The sequence below is a fragment of the Chenopodium album genome, chromosome 12, assembly GCF_948465745.1.
Source record: "Chenopodium album chromosome 12, dcCheAlbu1.1, whole genome shotgun sequence".
In the NCBI taxonomy this organism is placed as follows: Eukaryota; Viridiplantae; Streptophyta; class Magnoliopsida; order Caryophyllales; family Amaranthaceae; genus Chenopodium; species Chenopodium album.
Window position 1 is genome coordinate 19152859 of NC_137845.1, and position 23632 is coordinate 19176490.

Below are 23632 nucleotides of genomic sequence, written 5' to 3' on the forward strand. Positions count from 1 at the left end.
TTGAAGAGGATGATATCTCTTCTCATAATTTAGAGTTGTTAGTTGGGAAGTTAGAGAATCCTTTTGGTATTCTGAACTTTGTTAAGGGTTTGAAAGATGAAGGTAACACTTTTTACAAAGAGGGTAATATGGGATTAGCGCTTGCAAAATACTCTCTTGCACTCAAAATCTTATCTTTTGTTATGGTTTGTAATGATGAAAATAAGTCAGTTTTTTCGAGCCTTGCTGTGTCTCTTAATCTGAAATTAGGTGCTTGTTATGTCAAAGAGAAAAACTTTGACAAGGTGGGTCAGTTGTGTTATGCAGTTTTGTGTTATGATACTACTAATGTGAAAGCTTACTTTAGAAGGGCAGTGGTAGCTGTAGAGCTCAATAAACCCGACTTAGCTTTCATAGATCTTGCACAAGCAATTAGGGTTGATCCCAATAACAAAGAGTTTCAACAGATTCTCAAGGAGGTGACGTCTTTATTGGGCTGGTCTCCAGATTTTGTTAATGAGGCACTAGCAATTACAAGAGAGGATGAAATGTTTAGAGATTACGCTGCTTTTGGGAAGGAAGAAGAAAAGAGAAAGTTAGGGAAAAGAAGGGAAGGAGATGGTGGTGATGGTTGTGTTCGTAGGTGTATTGGTGTACAAGATGTCACCAAAAAGAAAAAGGATGTTGCTGTCAAATCTTTGAATTCGGAAGAGGGTAAAGTCAACCTTATCGATCAAGATCAAAGGCCCAACATTATTGATAACAATTCTGATCTGAAGTCAACTTCAGAAACAAAAAACCCAAATCTTATAGGGTCAAGTTATCGGTTTTGTAACCGAAAACGCATTGATTCCTATTTGCATCTTACTTTAACAATGTATGGAGCGATTTCTAATGGACGAACACTACACTACTATTGCTCCTTCAAGAAGGATTTCATTAGCATCCGCGTACTGGATACTCCAAAGAAGATGGATTGTGTTAAAACTCAAATGGAGATTAGTCACCCCCCTTGTGAAAGGGCATGATAGGTGTGAAACAACTCCAAATTTGGCACAAGAAGAGTTGATCATAGGTATGGTTGATCAAGTGTCATCATGTGAAAGTTCGTCGGTGCCCCTTCCGGTTGCTCCAGTCTGCGCCCCATCGAAGTCTACTGCCTGCCTCATCGAATCATCTTCTCAAAATTTGATGATATTGGCTTCCTCCCGTCGTTCTAGAGCTAGAAGGAAGAGTCATTTGCTAAGAAGTTTATCTTCCTCTGTTTTTACTAACTCTTTATTTTGCAGGATGAGTGGTTCAAAAAGAATAGCGTCCTACCCCACCGAAATCGTTTGGTTTCCGAATAGAAAGTTGTTATATGGTTCTACCCCTAATATTTTAATGTGTAATTTAGTTTATGTTTAATTTAGGATTTTGCTGTTGTAAAAAAAAAAAAAAAAAAAAAAAAAACATTCTCTGTAATTCCAGACCCTAATTTATCGGTTCAATTTCTCTCTCCTCTCCTCGGTAATTTTGTAATCTATTTCTTTCTTTAATTTCTATTTTAGTTCTTCGTTTGTTTAATAGATTCAATTTATATTTTAATTCCTCTATTTTTGTTTTCGTTGAATTCGAATCCAAATGTCTCGTACTAAGCAAACTGCTCGTAAATTAATTGATACTGTTGATGATGAATGTTAAATGATTTCTTCATTTTAATTCATTTTTTTCGTGATAAATGCAGTTAGATTTGTGAAACAACTGATTTGAGGCGGATATGGATTTGAATGTGGCGGAATTGGGTTTGTTTATTGCATATAATGGTCATATGGAAGGTCTGCATACTGAGCTTGGGACAACAATGGCTCGATTAGATGCCCTGGTAAAAGAAGGGAATGAATCGGCGAAGATACTGATTGAAAATGGTCATGCGATAACACCGAATTTGAATATCTTGCGTTACCATTCAAGGAACTTGACTCGAATTCGAGCCGAAATCAAGGATATCCATATAAAGATCGGAAGGTTACATCAGCAGCAAGGTGAGGTGAAAGAGTTGTATTTCGCTCAACTCATCGCGGCGCCTGAGTTATTGGTCGACTCGGTCTCTGCGGCGCAAGTATTATTGACTGATGTATATCATGGAACTAACTGGAAGGGGTCTGCTGTAATTCCTCGTGAACAGCAGGATGAGATTAAGGTGGTTCTCATGGGTAATAATGGAATTCCTGCTGATCGAATCCGAATCCGAATCCGAATCCTAAATCCCGACCTCAATTTTACAGAACTTCGTTGAAGAGCAGATTGAGATTACCAAACCCAATAGTTGGTAGTGCAAAACAACTTAAACAAGTAAATAATAGTTGTAATGCTTTATGCTGATGCTTATTCTAGGAAGTATGATCATGTTTATCTCCTGTGATTTCTAAATTTGTGGGCTATTCTTTTACAGTTAGATTGAGGAATGAGTAAAATCATTTGTTCTTTATTAAATTTTATGTTCAATCAATGCAGTAATATTTCTAATTTCTTACATACTTGCTTTTCAATCCTCTTATGTTTTGTGGTGTTGCAATTATAATCCTTTTTTTTTTTTTTTTTTTTTGGATACTATTGTTATGGCATGCATAAGTATTTATAAATGGATTTACACCAGTAATAAACTATGTTAAAAGCTTCCTTATGTCAAACATCTTAGAATAAGGATACGGTCTAGCTGTAGTCTTAGATGAGTTAGATATCTCATCATACACAGATGGGTACTCGTCTAAGTCTCAGAATCCGCTAATTTAAGAAAAATGTTCATGCATTTGATCCAAAATAAGGTTTCAAGTGTACATATCATGTGAGAACGTAAGATAGGGAAATTCTCAATGCTGCCTCCTGTTTTTGCTACCCTGATTTGGTTATTTTTCGAAAAAAGAAGATGCATAAAATAGGAACTTCAGTCCAAGTATTATAGGTGGCTAGTGAGGAAAGGAAGGAACTATTTTTTGCGGAATTTTGAAGGCCATAATTCTTTTGTTTTTTTTTCAGAATGTTCTTTAGGTTTTACATACTGATAATCACATTGCAAGGCTCTCTTGCAATGTGATTAGTTTCTTTCTAGCTGCCAAGATAACTTTAAATCAGCAGTTACATGTGCATTTGTTATTACATTATTTGCATGAGCTGGTTTTTCTGAGATAACTTTTTATACTATAAATGAACTAATAATGCAACATAATGTGGTATGGTAACTGATTGATTAGGAAGGAAATTATCTAATTTGAATTATGGTCATTTTCTGTCTCTCATTTTACTTGTTCTGCTATTGATTATTGAAATAGTAGCTTTGCACAATAAAGCTGGATGTTGTGATTTAACCATTGTTATAAGTCATTGCACATGTGAATCGTTATTGCAATTTTCTAGGCTTTGTATTAAAGCAATAATTCTTTGTCATTTACATATTCTTAGCTGGGTGGTTTTTGTCTTTCAGTGTTTGACAATGTTCAATTGGTATGAGATTGTTTTGCTTCTGTCATGTGTCAACTAAACAATTTTCTCTTGGGGTTCTTTGCATGGAACACAAGTTTCCTTCTTGTTGATGTTACTGAAATTCCCTTCTTGCTGAACTATTTTTTACTTGGGATTCTTGGCATGGAATCCGATATCCCTTCTTTTCGTTGCTTTAATTTTGCATTTAATTTTGAGAGGATAGTAGATTTTTAGTTTTACTGAATTTTTCCTTCGCGCTGAACTATTAATTACTTGAGCTTCTTGGCATGGAACACAATATTTTCTTCTTTTCGGTGCATTAATGTTGCAATTAATTTTGAGAGGATAATTTTTTTTTAATTTTACTGAAGCATACACATGTAAGAAGCAGAGAGGCAGTATTGGTGTAATGGTGTTAAAGCAAGGCTTAAATGGTGTCTACTGCATCATTGATTGGGTAATTTTTCTTCTTTGTCTTACCTCTATTTCATCCTTTTATGTGATTTCCTTTAATATTCTTGGGTATCTATCCTTTTCATGTAAGTTTCATCAATACCAATGATACAAGGAACGAAAAATTCGATACGAAACGCGGGACGGAAACGGAAACGGGAAACGCTACATTGAGTGAATCGGGAACGTTTAGTGTAGTTTAATATATATATATATATATATATAATAATCTGAAGAAAAAAACTAAAAATTAATTTGAAATAGTTAAAACATTAATCACTTGCAAGTTGTCCTTTTCCGTTTTCAAGTTCCCAATAAGCTAGTGTAATGAGTAGGTAGTAGTTAGAGACTTAGAGACTAATGACATTAGTAAAGTTTAGCATAAAAAAATAACATAGTAAATACTCAGTAAATTAAAAAAAGGTGTAAATAATAACTTTATATGAATATATATTGCTATTTCCTATATTGAGGGCCCCAATATAGTAAGAAGTTCAAAAAGGAGTTTTGTCTCATGCGTAATGCCCCCTCAACTTTTTCTTTTTCAGTTGTTTTTTTTTTTTTTTTTTTTTTTTTTGAAAGAAAACTTTTTCTTTTTCACTTTGTCATCTTCAACAGCTGTATCATCTTCAACCTCGCGAACTCGCCATTATCAAACACTGTAAACCTTCAATTTTTGCCGCTATTGACTCAGAAATTCGACCTTGCTGAAGAAGAAAAAGGGAACGCCATGACGGCACGACTACGAACTGGGTCGCGAACCCTAGCGATTTGGGTCGCGTTCGTTCCGCGATTCGGTACGAACGACTCAGATCGCAATTCGCCTCAACGTCCCGCGTTCCCTGTATCACTGATCAATACCACTCAACTTTTGGCGAGTAATTAACCTATGAAGCAAACGATGAATAATGACAGCATATAAGGAAGGATGAGATGGAATACCAAATTATAAAGGGCTGGATTGTAGTTAGAAACAACATGAACTCCCATGCAATGAAATGTTTTCAAAGTAATGTTTGAATTGAAGTTGGTTCTTAGGGAGGATACAAGATTTTGCATCAGAAGAAAAAAAGACTTGAGTTTAAAGGCCGTAGACCTTTGTCGCACAATGATAAAGCTTCAATGTTTCCTTCTGATAGTATTTATGCTATTGAATTACATGTTATGGTCATTATGAATTGTAGATACCAATTTGTGGATGGTCATGAGAACTTGGTTTTCCATAGTTGTGTTTACTTTGTATTTTTTTGTTTTTCCTTGACATTCATGCTATTTGGAACTTAAACAACACTTATGAAGAATAAGCAGACTAGAAATGTATATGATGTTCTAAAATAAGTATGTCATAAAGTGGTTGTGCAAACATCTATCCATTATCTAGATTAGGATAGGGTGTTTCTAGGGGTAGCTTGTAATAGTCTTACAACCCCCATATGTACCTACAAATTCTTTATTATCCGTCCTTATCTTTCTAGACCTATGTTTCCCAATTCATACTCCTGGGTAACCTGCGCACATTCTAGTGCCAATCCTAGTGATGTTATTTTATTTATTTAATTTTCCCGGTAATGTGCTAACAAGAGCATATCTGGCTGATCCGCTCATGGGTATGCCAAATCACGAGTTTGACAAAGAACTTGAGCAGTGTCATGTTTGGTTCTCCGCAGGCACTAGCTAGTGTCTATATTGGAAATTTTTTGACTTCATATGACATGGGGATAGTTTACTGGCACTTGAGGGTTCGGCTTAGATTTCATAGGAGATGCATCTGACAAGTTGACCATTGTGGGCTTGTGGCTATGTTTTGGCTTATTGCCTTACCATTCATTGCTAGAAGCTGTTGTAAATAGTGAGGTGATGTCTATTTGTTGTTGTTGTTGTTGTTTTTTTTTTTTCATTTTTTTGGATATGTGTGTAACTGAATGATGATGGTTAAGCTCTTTAACAGTTCCTCTTGGTCTGCATACCTCTCTGTGTTGTTGCTCCAATTCTGGCTATTGCTGTTAAATTCATGTTGTTTATTTGATTAATACTCAATCTCCTTTTGAGGTTTAGGTCTCTTTATGATACTTAACCTATGTTCTCTTAACTTATTAAGGTGTTCCAGTCTTCATTTTAGATGTTATGGCCAACTTGTTGAACTATACATGTGACATGATTCATTCATGTGGCCAAAAGAGGTACAGTTGGAGATTTTTGTCATGTAAGCTGTAACTCAAAATGTGAAAATTTAGTGAACATATATCTAAATTCTAGGAGCCATGGTATCATTTGGTGCATGAATTGCTTGCTCATTTTGTAGTTCAAAGAAGTTGAACATTGGGAACCTGCAGAGTATTTGGATAGGAATTGCAAACTTGCTAACAACACTGAAGAGTTCATGATTGTTGAGTATGCTTCATAAGGTTTAAGGAATATCATTAGCTTCCTTGACTTGGTATCTGCTCTTCATGACTTATTTTTGTTGAACTTAACTTACTTTTCTTAGAAAAAGACTTATTTTTGCCAACCTATTGCTGTATTTATTTTATTTTATTTTTGTTGAACTTAAATTGAATATGCTAGAACTTAGCTGAGGAGAACGAGACCTTAGATTGTTTGGTTGATTTACCATTTTTGAGTAGGCATTGAATTTGAGAGGTTGATTACATTTATTTTTAAAGGAACTCTTTAGCAACAGCTCAAAGTTGGTTCAGGATCAGGCTGTCAGCTTCCTCATATTTTGAATTCTCTAACATTGTGTTTGGATAAAGAAAGGGGGAGGAAAAGAAGGGGAGGGAGGAGAAGAGGGAAGAGAAAGGGAGGGGAGGGAAGAATGATACGTTTTCCTTCCAAATCTCTCCATTGTTGGTGGGATTAATTTCCTACAATTTAATCCCTCCATTTTTCTCCCCTCCAATTCCCTTCCTTCCTCATTTGTTAGCCAAATGAAAGATATCCCATCTTTCCATTTCCCTTCCTTCCTTTTCCTCCATTTCCTTCAATCTAAAGACACCGTAAATGTGATATTCTAGCAGTTTATTCTTTCTCATGTTTTAGATGGAATCAAGGAGGTTGGTCGTGGTTGATCAACTTTTGGAACGAGCATAATTTCAAGTGATGATAATTGATGGGATAATGGCTCAATATCTATGCAAAACTCTTCTTTGGGTTGTTCTCTACAAAATGAATTTTTTGTTGAAGATCGTGAACCTACCATACCACTTGCACCATACTTCATCAATAAGTGTTTATGAAATGCCTTCTAAATGACTTTATCACCCTTTCTGCTATAAAGTTCCTAACAAAGGGAAACGTCCTATCTAAATCATTATGTCTTTAAGCACAGGTACGCAAATTAGACCCGGAACAGTTTTCATCCATTGCTATATATTATTATGTGATTTATGTCATCTCATCCTACTCAAAGTATAAGCTCATAGCTTTTCCTTAGTTCAAGCATTCCCTTTATTTGATATAGAATAAGGTCTACCCGTTTCAGTTATTTCTATTAGCACAACTTTTCTTCAAATCTTTCTGTTGAGTTGTATAACTCCTCATCAAGTATGCACATTCCCATTTATCCCATCCTTTGATATTTGGGGCCTTTGATTCTGAACACAATGAGAACACCTCAAAGAGATTGAAATATGTTGAAAATCATCTATCCACAATTCACAATTTAAACAGTTGGACACCCCTAAATGCTAGCTCATTAATTTTAGAAAGTTACATATGCTAGAAGCACAATGAAATCAATACATTTCTTTATTCTACTCTTGTGTTTTACATTTGAGGTCTGAGCCTCCAAATGTTATATATGCTAGAAGCACATTGTTTATTGTCTCTATCAGGTTGTTAAAGTTGCTTCTCTAAAAACTGATGTCATGGAGTTGTAGTATTGTTTTCTTGATTTATGATGAAATTCCTTGTGGAGGTTTTTTGAACTCATTTCCCATAATAACTACTTTTATAGCATGATTTAAATATGATCTAACAGCTTAGATGCCCATGTTTAGAAATCCTGTGCACCTCCTCTTCTGCATATAATCACTTAGTTCCAATTTTTGTATGCCTCTTTTTTTTTGCTATTAAAATAGATTGGCTCATGTTTGATGATTTCATAGCGTGCACATCTTTAAAAGACATACCTTTTCATGGATGTGCATGCCATGGAATCTTCAAACTCTTAAAGGGACTTAAACTAGGGATATGCAGCTGATCTGGGCATCTATTATTTGAAAGTTCTTTATCTGAACTGCACACTTTTTACCAGGGAATATATACACTTGCTCATTAACATTACACTGGAGCCAATCTGATTTTTTTCATTTTTTTTTTTTCTTTTTTTGACAATCAGCTGTTTCATTGTTAATTGGATGTCCATATTTTGGAAGCTTCCCAAGGTTTAGGATGGCCAAGTTTTGGAGCATTTACCTTGAAAGTGTTGGAATCTAGACTAATTGAAAGCCAAAGTGTTCCTTGTATGGGGGAGTGTGCTTATGCAAGCATATAAAAGAGATATGGGATCCTGCTAACTTCTTGTAATTCAGTTAGGTATTTAATATCTTTGGCAATCAAAAATTGCAGTGGTCAGGACTTCTTGAAACTGTTTTTTTGTTTTTGAATTTTTTTTTTTTAAAAATATATTTTTTATGTGCTGTTTACCAAGAAGCAACTTGTTGATCGAGGTGGAGTAGGTCGTTGGGTCTACTAACCTAATCAAATTAATTATTTATAAACCTAAACCTTTCACTAAACTAGTTAGCGGCAAGTATAGGGTCGAACCACGAAGAAGCACGCAAGTTAAACATCAAATCCACTAATGCAAGAGTAAATGGGAGAATATTTTTGTTGGTTTTTTCTTGATTAAGAAAACTAAAGCAATTAAGAAAGGAAGATAAAAAGGATTAACCAAGGATAAACAAATGCTAGGGGAATGGGGGTGTCAAACATGATCAAACATAGATGGACAATGATGATTATCATGAATAGCATGCCAAAGAATGCTAAGTTCTATTCAAACAACTCACTTTCATGCAATTGCTTAAGCAAATCAATGAACTAAGTCTTGTTCTAATTGAATCACTTTCATGCATCCAATTAGTCACTAATCATGGCAAGAGATTAAGAGTGCACAATAGATAAAACTCTACTTAAACATTTCATTTCATGCAATCATCAAAGTAAAGGTGATCTTAATCTAATCTAAATCATTCTCATGCATTTAGATTAGGGAACATCAAATAATGTGCTACTAATAATCTCAAGCTATTAAAAATCATATCTTTCATCAATTTATAGCATGAGTTCTATCAAGTCATCATCAATCATCAATATTAACACATGTTTTCCACCCCTTTCCCCTATCTAAAAACTTAGCCTAGGAAAGAGAAACTAACCATCATAGCAAAACCAAATAAGGATTCAATAAACACAAAACTAATCATGATTGAAAACAAATAAAAACAATATGAACAAGTTCAACTAAAGAGATGTATGAAAATAAGCAATAACAAAGCAAATAAATCAAACTATAAGAAGGGATTAGAGATTACTAAAGAGGAACTTGATTAAAGATGAAAACTTGGAACTTTGCCTTTGATTGAAATAAACTTGACCAAATGTTGAATACAATGAAAAAACTTGAAGAATAAGCTACTTTCTCTCTCTAAAATACTAGGTCTAAAATGTTGATTGAAAATAGGATAATTACAAAATTGAACAAGAAAGTTATTTATATGCATCTAAAAGTCGGAAATAAAACACTAAGGAGAGCCCTCTAGTGAGCTACCGTGTCCTCTCCAGGCAAAGCCGCGCTCGCGGCCTAATGTGCCGCGCCCGCGGGTTGAAGGGGGAGAGGCCTCTCCTGCTAAGGAGAGGCTGCGGCTTGGGAGTAGGGGAAAGTCAGCCCCGAAAGGCCGCGCCCGCGGCCTGTAGTGCCGCGCCCGTGAGTCATGGAGGAGAGACCTCTTCCAGGGCGCGGCTAGGCATCTACTGAAAAAATCGTCCAAGTGCACAGCAGCATCCCGCGCCAGCGGGCCTTGATTCCGCGCCCGCGGGCCTTGATTCCACGCCCGCGGCTCCCTGAGTTGCTTCCACCTTCTCCTTGAGCATCTCATTTCCCTTTATAGCTCATAATGCATCTATAGGCTTCTCCAAAAGGGGCAACAATATACAAAACAACGAACAAAAATAAAGAAAAACATAAGAAAAGGGAGAAACGGAGGGGAAACACGAGAAAGGAAGAAACAACACAAAAACGAAGATAAAACGCCTTAATAGGGATCAAACAAGTGCAAATGAGGGGAAAATTCTTAGAGAAAAAGGATAAAAAAAGAGTGGCATAAATGCCACTCATCACTTGTTAAGTTGTTTTAGGGATTTTTATTTAGGTTCTGAATGTTTTTTCATCCTCTTCTCAATTTGGTGGTTTGCCTTGCTACTGTTGCTTTGCATTATGCGTGATTGGAAAAGAAAGGGAGTATATTCTGCTTCTTGGTGAATATTCTTTTTAACTTTTTTTCCCTTTCCTGAAGGCTGTGAAAGTAAATTAACACCCATACCTATGCGATGTTGATGCTCCTTACGCTGCTTTTGGTACATCTAATTCCAGAAACAGGAAAAATTGCCAGGGTAATGAGTAGCTTCCCTTTCCTTGTGAGCTGATTTTAACTACATAATTCATGTCCCAGATCTGTTTTCTTTCATTTATTTGATCTGTATTGGTTGTTGGTGACAGTTGAATAAACTTTTATCAGCATTCTGGCATGCAGTGCCTTGAGTTTATTATGAAGTTCTCTTTTGATTTCGACATTCAGGCAGTCACTATTTCTCATACTTGTATCTCTTGATTGCCGTCTTTGATAACTTGGAATTATATGATTTCTCTTCTGGCATCTATTTTCTTCCCACATAACTTACTGGATAGCTGAGAAGCAGTTGGTTTATGGAGTGGAGTTCTTTATTTGGCAATGCGTCATATTGGCTTGCCATCCTAAACTACTTGCATATAACTTATTGGCTTGCCATCCTAAACTACTTGCATATAAATCAGAAATTTGACATTGTCTTGGTATATATTGGTGTTTGACTGTTTTTACTTCGTAGAAACTAATTCGAAACTAATAATTATTTATGGCTCAGGGGAGCTTACCAGACGGACAAGAAATAGCAGTCAAAAGGCTATCAAGAACCTCTAATCAAGGTGATAAAGAGTTTAAGAATGAGGTTTTATTGTTAGCAAAACTTCAACATAGGAATCTGGTGAGGCTGGTTGGATTTTGCTTAACAGATAATGAGAAGTTACTCCTGTATGAATTCGTGCATAATAAAAGCCTGGACTACTTTCTATTTGGTAAGTTTATATTATAGCCACTATATTAGTGCGTGATGTCTATAGTATTTAGATACTAAACATTCTGGACTTTGACTAATGTGATTTAAATGAAAAAAAAAAAAAAAAAAAACTACAGATTCTCAAAGACGGGGACGATTGAACTGGTCAACATGCTACAACATAATAAAAGGCATTGCTAGAGGAATGCTTTTCATGAAGACTCTCCTGATCGAATTCTTCATCGTGATCTTAAAGCTGCTAACGTGTTGCTCGATATAGAGATGAACCCAAAAATTGCAGATTTTGGCATGGCGAGGATCTGTGCCTTTGATCAAACTCATATTGATACAAGTAAATTTGTTGGAACTTAGTATGTTAAACCTGAAAAAGAATATCAGAATTCAATAGCAGAATGGTGATTTTATTGACAAGGCAATTTTTTTTTTTTTTTTTTTTCTGACTTTTCTGTAATTTTAATTGTGATTTACAGTGGTTACATGGGTGTAGAGTATTTACTTCATGGTCAGTTTTCCATAAAATCCGATGTATACAGCTTTGGCGTGCTAGTTTTGGAGATTGTAAGTGGCAGTAAGGTTGGCGATCTCATCCATCAATCCGGAGGCAGCTTTAAGCTTTTGAGCTATGTAAGTTTTAAACTATTGTTCTCGATTCATAATTATAATCAATTAATCATGAAATTGATTAATGGCATGTTCTCAGGCTTGGAGTTGCTGGTTAGACGGAGAACCTTTTAAAATTCATGGAATTCTGTGATTCTCTTACTGGTTTCTCGACTAATTCTGTTGCTGCGTCTTAATTTTACTGATTTCAGAGAGTAGCTGCCAGTTGTGTTTGGCTGGCATCAAAACTTGAGGAGAGTCCAAGGAAAGCCAGACAAGTCCTCATTGTCTTCCATCGAATGGAATGTCAAAGGGAAAATTTACCTGTCGAACATTTGGATCTTTATTCTAAAGTATATATCAAGTCGTGTATTTTTCTCATTTCTTGTTTCTTATCAGTTACTAAGAATATTGCTGTATGTTTTTCTATCTAGTTAACTTGTGTTTCTATCCCATGTTGTCTTTTTAAGTTCAAAACTATGTACTCACCATTAATTTTCATCCCCCTTTTGTAACAGAAATATTCGGAGCTGGAGATGGATTTGATAAGAACAGAAAGACACCTCCTGAAAGAAATGGGTTTCATTTGTCATGTCGAGCACCCGCACAAATTCATATCAAACTACCTAGCTGTCCTTGAACTTAAAAGAACCTTCAGAGTTAAGGCAAGATGCTTGGAATCTAGCAAATGATATGTATCTCACAATTAATATCATATATCTTTCTGTTCTCTGTAAACATATTAGTTTGTTGTTGACTTGTAATGCCCACTTATTGGATCTTTATGTTTTGACCAGTGATACAGGGAACGCGGGACGTTGAGGCGAATCGCGATCTGAGTCGTTCGTACCGAATCGCGGAACGAACGCGACCCAAATCGCTAGGGTTCGCGACTCAGTTCGTTGTCGTGGCGTTCCCTTTTTCTTCTTCAGCAAGGTCGAATTTCTGAGTCAATAGCGGCAAAAATTGAAGGTTTACAGTGTTTGATAATGGCAAGTTCGCGAGGTTGAAGATGATACAGCTGTTGAAGATGATAAAGTGAAAAAGAAAAAGTTTTCTTTCAAAAAAAAAAAAAAAAAAAAGAAACTGAAAAAGAAAAAGTTGAGGGGGCATTACGCATGAGACAAAACTCCTTTTTGAACTTCTTACTATATTGGGGCCCTCAATATAGGAAATAGCAATTATATTCATATAAAGTTATTATTTACACCTTTTTTTAATTTACTGAGTATTTACTATGTTATTTTTTTATGCTAAACTTTACTAATGTCATTAGTCTCTAAGTCTCTAACTACTACCTACTTATTACACTAGCTTATTGGGAACTTGAAAACGGAAAAGGACAACTTGCAAGTGATTAATGTTTTAACTATTTCAAATTAATTTTTAGTTTTTTTTTTCAGATATATATATATATATATATATATATATATATATATTAAACTACACTAAACGTTCCCGATTCACTCAATGTAGCGTTTCCCGTTTCCGTTTCCGTCCCGCGTTTCGTATCGAATTTCGTTCCTTGTATCATTGGTTTTGACTAGGGTGCGTGAATTTGTGTTTATTTTATTTTGCCTTGAATACCTGAATTCTATCCTAAAATTGTATGGGATGATATCTGAGTATGACCGATATCTTGTGAAGGCACGTGACTAGGCTCTAAACAGTTATGAGAGGATGCCGATATGTTCCAGAAAGAAGACATGTCGGCTACAATATTATAATATATATCAGAATTCAACACGTGGCAGCAGAAGCTCGACACTTGGCACAGAAGGCTCTGCATGGATGAGAGCCACCTGTCAAGGTAGATCATTATAAATAGTAGGTAAGACCTCATTAATGAGGGCATGAATTACGCTCTCTCTCTCTCTCTACTTTCTCTCTCTTACTTATCTTCTTCTCTTAAACACCTTCTGACTTTATCATCGGAGTGGTTATCCCCGGACCACCCCGGGGTTAGCTAACTTCTTCTCACTGTGTAGGTTCTCAGCTTGCCGATAGGAGTATCAGGATCTCAGGTCCGAATTCTTGGGGAAATCAAGATCAGACAGAAATAATTTGGCGCTAGAAGGAGGGGAAAGTTGATCACTTCTATCGCCTAAGAACCTCACACAAAACATACATATAACAACGATAACCATGGCCGGAAATAATGGAATACCAGTAGAACAACCCCAGGTGGAAGTAGTAGATGAAACCCATACCTTAGAGGGTAATCAGTTTCACGTGCCGATAACCCTCCCTGCAGAAGGAGGGGAGGCAGAGGATCCTATGGCGGCATTCACTCCAGATGAGTTGGAAACGGCCGCAAGGGTGATGAGTGCAATGAGTAGGAAGAGAAAAGAGGCTGAGGCGGCACGAGCTGAAAGAGAGGCTGCTTAGGCCGATAGAGGAGCATCGCACCGTCACCAGGAAGAACAACACAATCAGTTGGAGAACTCGTCGAGGAGACCCCGACATGAGTCGCCGGAAAGGTCGCATACAACATCATGACGGGTTGAACAATCCTCAAGTCACGTTGTGAGTACCAGAACTCAGCAGCAGAGAAGTTCGCAGGTAGAGGGGCAAGCAATGCGCACAGTGGTGCAGTTTAGGGCATCCCCATTTGCCCAGCACATCTTGGATCAGCCAATGGAAAAGGTGAAAATGCCGACTTGTAGGTATGATGGAAGAGGGGATCCGGCAAGATTCATAACGTCCTATGAGGGGCACATGATGCTGTACACTAACTCGGACGCAGTCTGGTGTAAAGTCTTTCCGACAACCATGATTGGGGCTGCAGCCGATTGGTTTAACAACCTTGAAGTTGGGTCAGTAAATAGCTTTGAAAGATTGACTGAGATGTTTGTGGGTCAATATGTCAGTAACAGTGTGAGGCAGAGAACCTCTGGAGAATTGATGGCTGTGGAGCAGAAACCGGATGAATCTTTGAGGGATTATATCAGGCGATTTAACAATGAGGCAAACACCATTCCAAAATTGCAACAGGAAATAGCTGTGATGGCTTTAATGAATGGATTGGTTGATTCTGATTTTAAAAGGTATCTTACAAGGAAAAGCTTACCGACATTGGCAGCAGCGTTTAGCAAAGCTCATGATTACATAAAGAGTGAAGAGTTAATGAAGACAAGTAGCAGACATGTCGTTGCCAGAAAGGGGCAAAGTCAGTATGAAGGGACATCATCTGGAGGAAGTAGGCCGAGAGGTCCAGCCCCAGGAAGGGGAGGAGGAAGCCGGCAAGATACCAGACCGACAAGGCTGCCAATGAGATATAGCACCTACACTCCCCTGAATACACCAAGGGCAGCAATCTACTCAGTAAACCAGAATAGAGAAGATTGGTCAAGGCCGATTCCCATGAAGACAAGGCCAAGGGATGTGAAGAAGTATTGTATGTTCCATAGGGATGTGGGACATTATACGGAGGAGTGTACACAATTGAAGGACAACATTGAGGAATTGATCAGAAAAGGGCACTTAACACAATACCGGTTGAATGCGAGCAGGAATCAGCAACCGGCACAAGTAGCTGAGAGGCAACAGATGGAAGCAAGGCCCGAAAGGACGCAAGGAAGAATAGTCCAACAGGGGGATGCAGGAATACCACCGTTATCTACTAGAAGGGTAGATGTGATAACGGGAGGACCGATTCATGGAGGGACAGTTAGTGGGGCAAAGAAGCATTTGGCGGAGCACCGTCATCTAGTTTGTGCTTTGGACGTAGATAACCGTCCTCGGCCGGCATCAATACCCCAAGTCGTGTTCACGGAAGAAGATGCACGAGGTGTAGTGTTCCCGCACGACGATCCGTTAGTCCTGATAACCAAGATAAATGGGGCTGACATCAAAAGAGTGTTGGTAGATGGAGGTAGTTCAGCAAATGTGTTGTTTATGCAAGCTTTCAATGAGATGAATATAGGAAGACAATACTTGAAGCCGGTATCGTATCCTGTGATCGGGTTTAATGGGTCGACTGTAAGGCCAGAAGGGAGTATTGTGTTGCAGGTAAGGATGGGTGATGGGCTACAGGCAAGAGATCTGATGGCAGAGTTTCTGGTGGTGGATGTTAAGTCGGCTTACAACGCAATCATCGGTAGACCGATAATACATGACATGCAAGCTGTTGTGTCAACTTACCATCTAAATGATAAGAAACGGTGAAGAAGGAGAGCACGCCTAAAGTACTGAAGTGCGCAGACCGAAAACAAAGAAGAGAACAAAGGTAGGAACTCTGGTCGAAAAATTTTAACTTTTTGAGAGAAAACTTAGAAAAAATGCAAAGTAAAGGGAAAATGGCGTTATTTTGATCTAAAAAGGGGGAAACTGAATGGCCAGTTGAAGTGAAAGGCGGTTCAGAGATCCGACGGTTCCCGATCGATAAGTTGTTTCAAAAAGCAACGGCAGGATTTATGACACGTGTAAAATTTTCCCGCTCAAAAAAAAAAAAAAAAAAAAAAAAGGTTACACTACCATAACGTGCACATTGTAACAAGTAGACCTTGTCTGCTATCGGCATACAAGGTCAACTGGGGAGGAAAACGGAGTTTTTCGCTCCCAAGTGTTTTATAACAAGTTGACCTCGTCTGCTATCGGCATACAAGGTCACTTGGGGGGGGGGGAAACAGAGTTTTTCGCTCCCAAGTGTTTTATAACAAGTTGACCTCGTCTGCTATCGGCATACAAGGTCACTTGGGGGGGGGGGAAACGGTGTTTTTTGCTCCCAGGTATTTTATAACAAGTAGACCTTGTCTGCTATCAGCATACAAGGTCACTTGGGGGGGAAAACAGAGTTTTTCGCTCCCAGGTATTTTATAACAAGTAGACCTTGTCTGCTATCAGCATACAAGGTCACTTGGGGGGGAAAACGGAGTTTTTCGCTCCCAGGTATTTTATAACAAGTACACCTTGTCTGTTATCGGCATACAAGGTCACTTGGGGGGGAAGAACGGTTAAAAGCCAATAATAATGCAAATGGATACAGTACAGGATTATAGTACAAATATTGTCTTCTTACAATAACAAAATAGAAATAAAAACAATGAATAAGAATAAATCTTCTCAGCAAAAGAATATAGAGCTTAAAAGAATATAGTGAATATGAGTCTCTGAGATATTCTCAAGCTTCGTCTGATAATGTGTCTGAGTATAAGCCAAGCAAGTATAACGAACTGCGGCAACGGCAAGGTCAATAATAAAGTTTTGTTAACGCACAGTGCTTGACAGAGTACAAGAAATGTTGTCGCATGAAATTTCCAACATAAGGTGAAATTTGAAGAATGAGAAGTGGAACCCAAAGTTTGTTTAGTTCAGTTTGTTGCCTGTGTTAACTGAGAACGATGATGTATGATCATGCGTCCTCACTTGGGGGGCTAATTGTATGGGATGATATCTGAGTATGACCGATATCTTGTGAAGGCACGTGACCAGGCTCTAAACAGTTATGAGAGGATGCCGATATGTTCCAGAAAGAAGACATGTCGGCTACATCCTACCTGATATATTATAATATATATCAGAATTCAACACGTGGCAGCAGAAGCTCGACACTTGGCACAGAAGGCTCTGCATGGATGAGAGCCACCTGTCAAGGTAGATCATTATAAATAGTAGGTAAGACCTCATTAATGAGGGCATGAATTACGCTCTCTCTATCTCTCTACTTTCTCTCTCTTACTTATCTTCTTCTCTTAAACACCTTATGACTTTATCATCGGAGTGGTTATCCTTGGACCACCCTGGGGTTAGCTAACTTCTTCTCATTGTGTAGGTTCTCAGCTTGCCGATAGGAGTATCAGGATCTCAGGTCCGAATTCTTGGGGAAATCAGGATCAGACAGAAACAAAAATCATAATCTTCTTGAAGTTTCACTCATTCATATCATAGGCTTACATTGATTCATAGTTCATTTTGTAAAGTGAGAAGAAAATTTAGGTTAGGAATCTCAGGCAGCTCCTAATCTCTTGCAATTATTGTTTTTTCATTCAATTTTGGAGAGTGCTGGTTTGGCGTTTTATATGCCATTCAATTAGGGGAATTCCTATTCTGTATCAAGTGCCATAGAGTTTTTGTTGGGGTTTTTGTTTGTAGTTACCTGGTCTGTATGCTCGTGTTTAACTTTTAGTAATGATATGCCGTCATGGTTAAATTTAATTCATCAAATATTAACCAATGAAAATGATAAAATTGATTACTACCACATGCTAAAGCCATTGTTTATCAACAAATACAAAATCACCATTGTGATTGCAATCTGTACTTTACTGGCTTTCAGCCACAATATGCCGCTAGTTCTATTTCCATCTAGTCTCCTACCGCCACTAGTTATTGTAGCTAGACTATGTTCACCAGATTGACCAGACTATCTCCTTGTCTGCCTATCTGTCTTCCGCAGGCTGCAGCCTATTATGATATTTCTATTTTTTCTTCTTGTTTTGGGACTATTTAAATTAATAATGTGGGTACGAGAAAGTATACTGTATATGTTTGACTAGGTACTCTTTGTGATAGTTGAGTTCTTCTTTGCTATATATATCATAGTTTAATTCTGCATTTATGTTTTATCTCAGTTTATAGACTACACTGTGTGTTCGATTTAAAAGTGAGGTGGTCGCTTGTGGAGTTGTGTATGCTGCTGCGAGAAGGTTTGGAGTCCCCCTTCCCGAGAATCCACCACGGTGGAAGGTCTTCGATGCAGATAAATCTGGTATAGACGAAGTCTGTAGAGTTCTAGCTCATTTGTATAGCCGTCCAAAGGCCAAGTATATACCTGTTTGTAAGGAGTCAGTTTCCTTCACATCATCCAACAAGTCTTGGGATTCACAGAATACTGCAGTACCCAAAGTAAGCATCACCTATTCACCTGTCTGTCATTTTACCATACTGGCTCTACTATTAGGTCCAGCAATGTTTATTTGATTGCCTCTAGCATATTCATGTTTGTTAACTTTAATTACCATGCTATAGTTTTGCCTAGTTTAAGTTGCCTTGCCTTTTCTGATAGTTTTCGCATTATTCCAGGAAGGTTCCCTGAATACACCAGTGGCTAGTGCTGATACTGGTGTGACAAAGACGGCTTCAGGTGCTGCAGCTAGTGTTGATACTGGGGGATCCAGAGACGCACTTGTAAAACAGGCACTTGACAAGATGAAAGATTCTAAGAGAAGCATGGTGAGTCCAAAGACACGGCAAATGACAGTGAAGGAAGAGAGGACATCATGGTCAAGTCGAAGCCTGAACTCAGAACAGAAACTAGTAGTGTACAAAACAGGGAGACAGAAAGGGACAGATATAGGGATAGGGATAGAGAGAGACAGGGTTAGGGACAGGGATAGAGAAAGAGACGGGAACAGGGATAGACAGAAGTCCCGGGATTGTGAGAGGGGAAGAGATTCTTACAGGGAAAGAGAGCGAGATGATATTGAATGGGAGATAGTGAAAGAAAGAAGTCACCGATCCCGGGATAAACCTCTTATTGCTAGAAGAAGAAAATGTTGAATAGGTTTGTAAAAACAAACCTGTTTGTGTCTTGCACAATTTGTGTGGAGCTTGCTTTTATTTTATTTTATTTTATTTTTGATGGGGCCCACGTTAGAGTGAAGAAACAAGTCTACTTTGTTATTGCATGCCAATATCACCAACGGTAAAATTGTTTTCTCATGACAACTCCATGCAAATTATTTATCACTTTGTGTAAAGGTTAATTCATCTACAGAAATAAATATTGATGAAGGGACGATTCAAAATCAGAACGGAGTAATTTTGCAACATCTATAAATGCATGTCTTAATGTGACTTAAGTTATATTCTTGATGAAAACAATGTTATGCACTTTGGATGTCTTCAAATTTTGTCTTCAAAGTTTGTCTACAAAGCATGGTGTTGTAAGTTTGATCAACTATTGTTTCGCATGAAAGATACAGTACGTACCGCTAGTTGCAACACCAGTTTGTTAATACCACAAGCCTCCTGCTTCATCATTTTGTAAGATAAACTTTGATTATAGGAATTTGATGGAAGATTGCCTTGCTGTGCATTTACCTAAGGATGTATATGTAGGAGTTTATAGGTACTACGCAGCGGAAAATCATGAATCATATTCAATCAACTACCTAATCCCAAGATCACATGCATAACACACAAGACACATAATCATACCTTTGAAGCGTGAATTCCACGTAGCAATTGATTGACAAATCAAGGAGAGAATAGAGCCCCAAGTGTTGCTTCTTTACTTAGTCCACGAGCTTCGAACGAGCCGTCCACCAATACTAGATTGAGAGGGGTTGGTCTCGTGTTTGCTAATTCGGGTTTTGATCTTACTGATCAACTGAATTCAACTTACATGCAAACCCTAGGCACCTAGTCTATTTATAATCACATTATAATTAGACTAGGGTTAGGAAGCCCAAAACTCTCTTATCCTACTCCATATGGCCGGCCATGCTAGAGGATGAGGCCCATCATGGGCCTTGTCCTCTCGTGCCCGATCTAGACCCTTTGTGTGACCATATAGGATCCGTCCAATTGGGCTTTGGGCTATTTTACTAGCCCAAAGATCGTTAGTACCTCTAGATATGATAAAACGACGACCCAAATGTCCGAATTTAATTATCTCCATAATTTAATCCATTTATATATCTAGTAATTGCACACGACGAAGACATAAATCCTTCAATCTGTGCAATATTCAAATTTCATAATTCAATATGTGTCGATTTGATAATATGATTGCATCACATGTCGAGATCATATTAATCTACAAATCGTTCCTTGAAAACTGAGTTAGAATTACAAAACCAAATGATTACCGAGTAATGCATTTGAATGCGGCCACGTATTTTCTGAATTCTCCCTCTTCAAGTGGCCATGACACATTTCCTAATTTAATAGGTAGACTCAATCCAATTTTGTGACAACAAGGCTCCCACTCAACTTTTAAAATAACCAGAAAACACCCTTTATAATCTCCAATTACGGGCAAATGTTTGAGTGCACCACAGTCATAACATCCATTGAATGAAATCAATGTTCCACTCATGTCAAAGGAATCCATTAATATATCCGGAAGCTCTATACTTGAACTTCAAAGTAGGTCAATAGTTCAATCATGCATCATTCATGCATATCCAAGTGATTAACCGAGCATCATTATGCCCCTATAGCCCATGAAACTGCGCTATCCAATCAATCTTACATGCTAGTCCATTTATTGAAATCATTTATGTCCACTTTAATGATTTCGAACTAGGAACTTAAATAATATATGAATCTTATTCACCTGTGGGGTCTCATTCACCAGGTCATCAACCTGATGAGCCCATCAATTCATAATAATTTTGGACATTTTATTTAATTTCTAAAACCATAATTAAATAAGAGAAATGAGAATTTCTATTTTAAACATAATTCTGCAAATATATGCATTCCTTATGTAATATGTTTTCTCAAAACATATACAACTTAAATTACATAACTTGCTTCAATCCAAATCTTTAATATGACTCTCATATCTTAGCCTATGGAAGGGGTTTAGTGATTTCTCACTCATAATAAAACTTTGCAGATCACGACATCCCGCTTGTCATTGATCTCATAAATGAGGTGATATCTCATATCTATTTGTTTGGATTTGTGATGTGACCCTAGCTCCTTTGTTTTGGCAAAGGTGTTCTTTTAGTCACAAGATAATTTGATCCAAAATTCCTCCTTAACTACTCTTACTGTACCTAAATACACATATTCTGACATTCCGTATGCGACAGCATTCTGCTTTGAACTCTTCAAGCTTACTGTACTTGTCCATCCAGACATAAACATGCATCTAGATCAACATCTAGAATTATCTTGCCTGTTTGAAAAACTTGCATCCGTATAACCTTTTGACAACTTATTCACTTTTAACACCATTAGCTTGAAACATTTCTTTAGTCCTTCTCAAGTACTCAAGGATTTGTTCTTTGCAACTTTCAGTATGCTTGTTCTGAATTTACTTGAAACTTGCTACACATGCACAAGTCATATGTAACATCTTATTATGTACATATCATGGCACATATAATGGATCCTTTTGCAAAAGCACAAGGTACATCATCCATACAACTCAACTCTACTAGCTTTTGAAGGCATTGAGTTTTACTGAGCGTAATACCATGAAACATGGGAAGACATCCTCTATTAGAGTCTTGCTTCATGAACCTGTCAAGAACCTTATCAACATAAGTCTCTCGATGTTGTCCAATCATTCTTCAAGATTCATTTCGTGGATCTTGATTCCCAATATGTACTTAACATCTCCTAAGTCTTTCATATGGAAACAACTCTCTAACCACTACTTGACTTATTCAAGCATTGAAATGTCATTTCATATGAATTGTATGTCATCTACATACATGACCAAGAAGACCAATTGCTCCCACTAAAATTCTTGTCTCTACAAGATTCCTTTTCATTCTTTTAGTAAATCAAACTGTTTGATTTCCTAATCGAAACGAATGTTCTAACTCCCTGATGCTTACTTCAATCCATTAAATAAATTTCTGAAGTTTGCAAAACTTTCTAGGATTTCTGGATTTCAAAATTCTTAGGTTGGATCATATACATACCATCCATCAAGAACATTTCATGAAGGTGATTTTGATAACTAATGCTAAACTTCATAATCAAAATCAGCAATCACTAGAAGAATCCGAATAGGCTTACGCATCTAATAGGTTTGACCCTATTTGTAAGACTATCATGGACTAACACATTTTTACAGACATGGAGTCCATTCTGGATTTCATGGCTTTAAGCCATTTCCTGAGTTGGCACTTTTCCAAAGCTTGCTTGTAGGGCATGGATTCCAACCATTCCAATAGGAAAATTTTAGAATCCACATTTTTTCAGAATTTCAACAAACTGTTTGTTTTGATCCTAAGCAACCTACAATAGGTATGAGCAACAATAAAATTATTCTCTTCAACTCTTTGAAGCCTTTCATTCAAGTGGGACGATAGAAGCCTCGCTAGTGGAATTAGCTTGCTTCGACACATGGTTTATCAAATTAGCTGATTTCATATGCCTTCGTCTCTGATGTGATGTTATTCACATCCTTTTGTTGCTCGTCTCGAATCTCTTCGAGATCTAATTTTACTCCAACCTGGCTTTGTAGGAAGAGACTTCTTTCTATAAAGACACTATCGCGAGCAACAAATACTTTGTTTTCTACGCGATTGTAGGAATAATACCTCTTAATTTCCATGAGAAAACCCATGAAGAATTATTTACGTTGATTTAGGGTCTATTGTGTCATCTTTGTAAACATTTTACATTAATTTCATAACCCTTAATCCTGTTTGGAAAAGATAACTTTTGGAACATTTCCAAATCATAACTCTTATGACATCTTTTCTACTGCTTTGGTTAAGTTTTCTGTTTAGTATATTCGCAATTGTTGTTGTAATGCATATCCTCAAAACGATATTTGTAAATCATTCAAGCTAATCTAGGATTGAACTATGGCAAGCAAAGCATGATTCCTTCCTTTAACATACATTTTAATTGTAATGTTCCTGAATTGTGAATTTAATTCAACAATTCCTTTTAGATGATCATTCCTTTTGAGTTAAATATTTATCACAACAATCATATTTTGGTGTTAATTTGTTTATCTCAAACTGATTTTACATTTCATTTTGGAATTTTGAACATTTCAATGATTCCAAGCTTTACTTTATTAAGTAATTATCAATATAGTTACTTAAATCGTTAGTAAAAGCAATGAAATAGTTAAATCTCTTTGCTAATTCTTGAACTT

General features: G+C 37.1%; 2 protein-coding genes, 1 long non-coding RNA gene and 1 pseudogene across 4 annotated transcripts; all 4 read left to right on the plus strand.

Annotated features, from left to right (window-relative positions):
• Positions 1-1328: 1328 nt before the first annotated feature.
• On the plus strand, positions 1329-2416 carry LOC145572193 (uncharacterized). The gene is made up of 2 exons (XR_014096717.1): positions 1329-1488; positions 1706-2416. It is a non-coding gene; the product is annotated as an uncharacterized LOC145572193 (long non-coding RNA).
• Positions 2417-11010: 8594 nt separating this feature from the next.
• LOC145571028 (cysteine-rich receptor-like protein kinase 10) lies at positions 11011-12029 on the plus strand. The gene is made up of 4 exons (XM_081630129.1): positions 11011-11230; positions 11432-11582; positions 11703-11856; positions 11952-12029. Exons 1-4 carry the CDS (start codon positions 11011-11013, stop codon positions 12027-12029), a joined length of 603 nt encoding a protein of 200 aa, XP_081486255.1.
• A 2575-nt stretch (positions 12030-14604) lies between these two features.
• LOC145571029 (uncharacterized) lies at positions 14605-15999 on the plus strand. Its single transcript, XM_081630130.1, has 3 exons — positions 14605-14742; positions 14827-15179; positions 15345-15999. The coding sequence occupies exons 1-3, from the start codon at positions 14605-14607 to the stop codon at positions 15997-15999; spliced, it is 1146 nt and encodes a 381-aa protein (XP_081486256.1).
• Positions 16000-18290: 2291 nt separating this feature from the next.
• On the plus strand, positions 18291-19506 carry LOC145571030 (uncharacterized; annotated as a pseudogene). Its single transcript, XR_014096560.1, has 3 exons — positions 18291-18296; positions 18412-18678; positions 18856-19506. The product of XR_014096560.1 is annotated as an uncharacterized LOC145571030 (transcript).
• The last annotated feature ends 4126 nt before the right edge of the window (positions 19507-23632 follow it).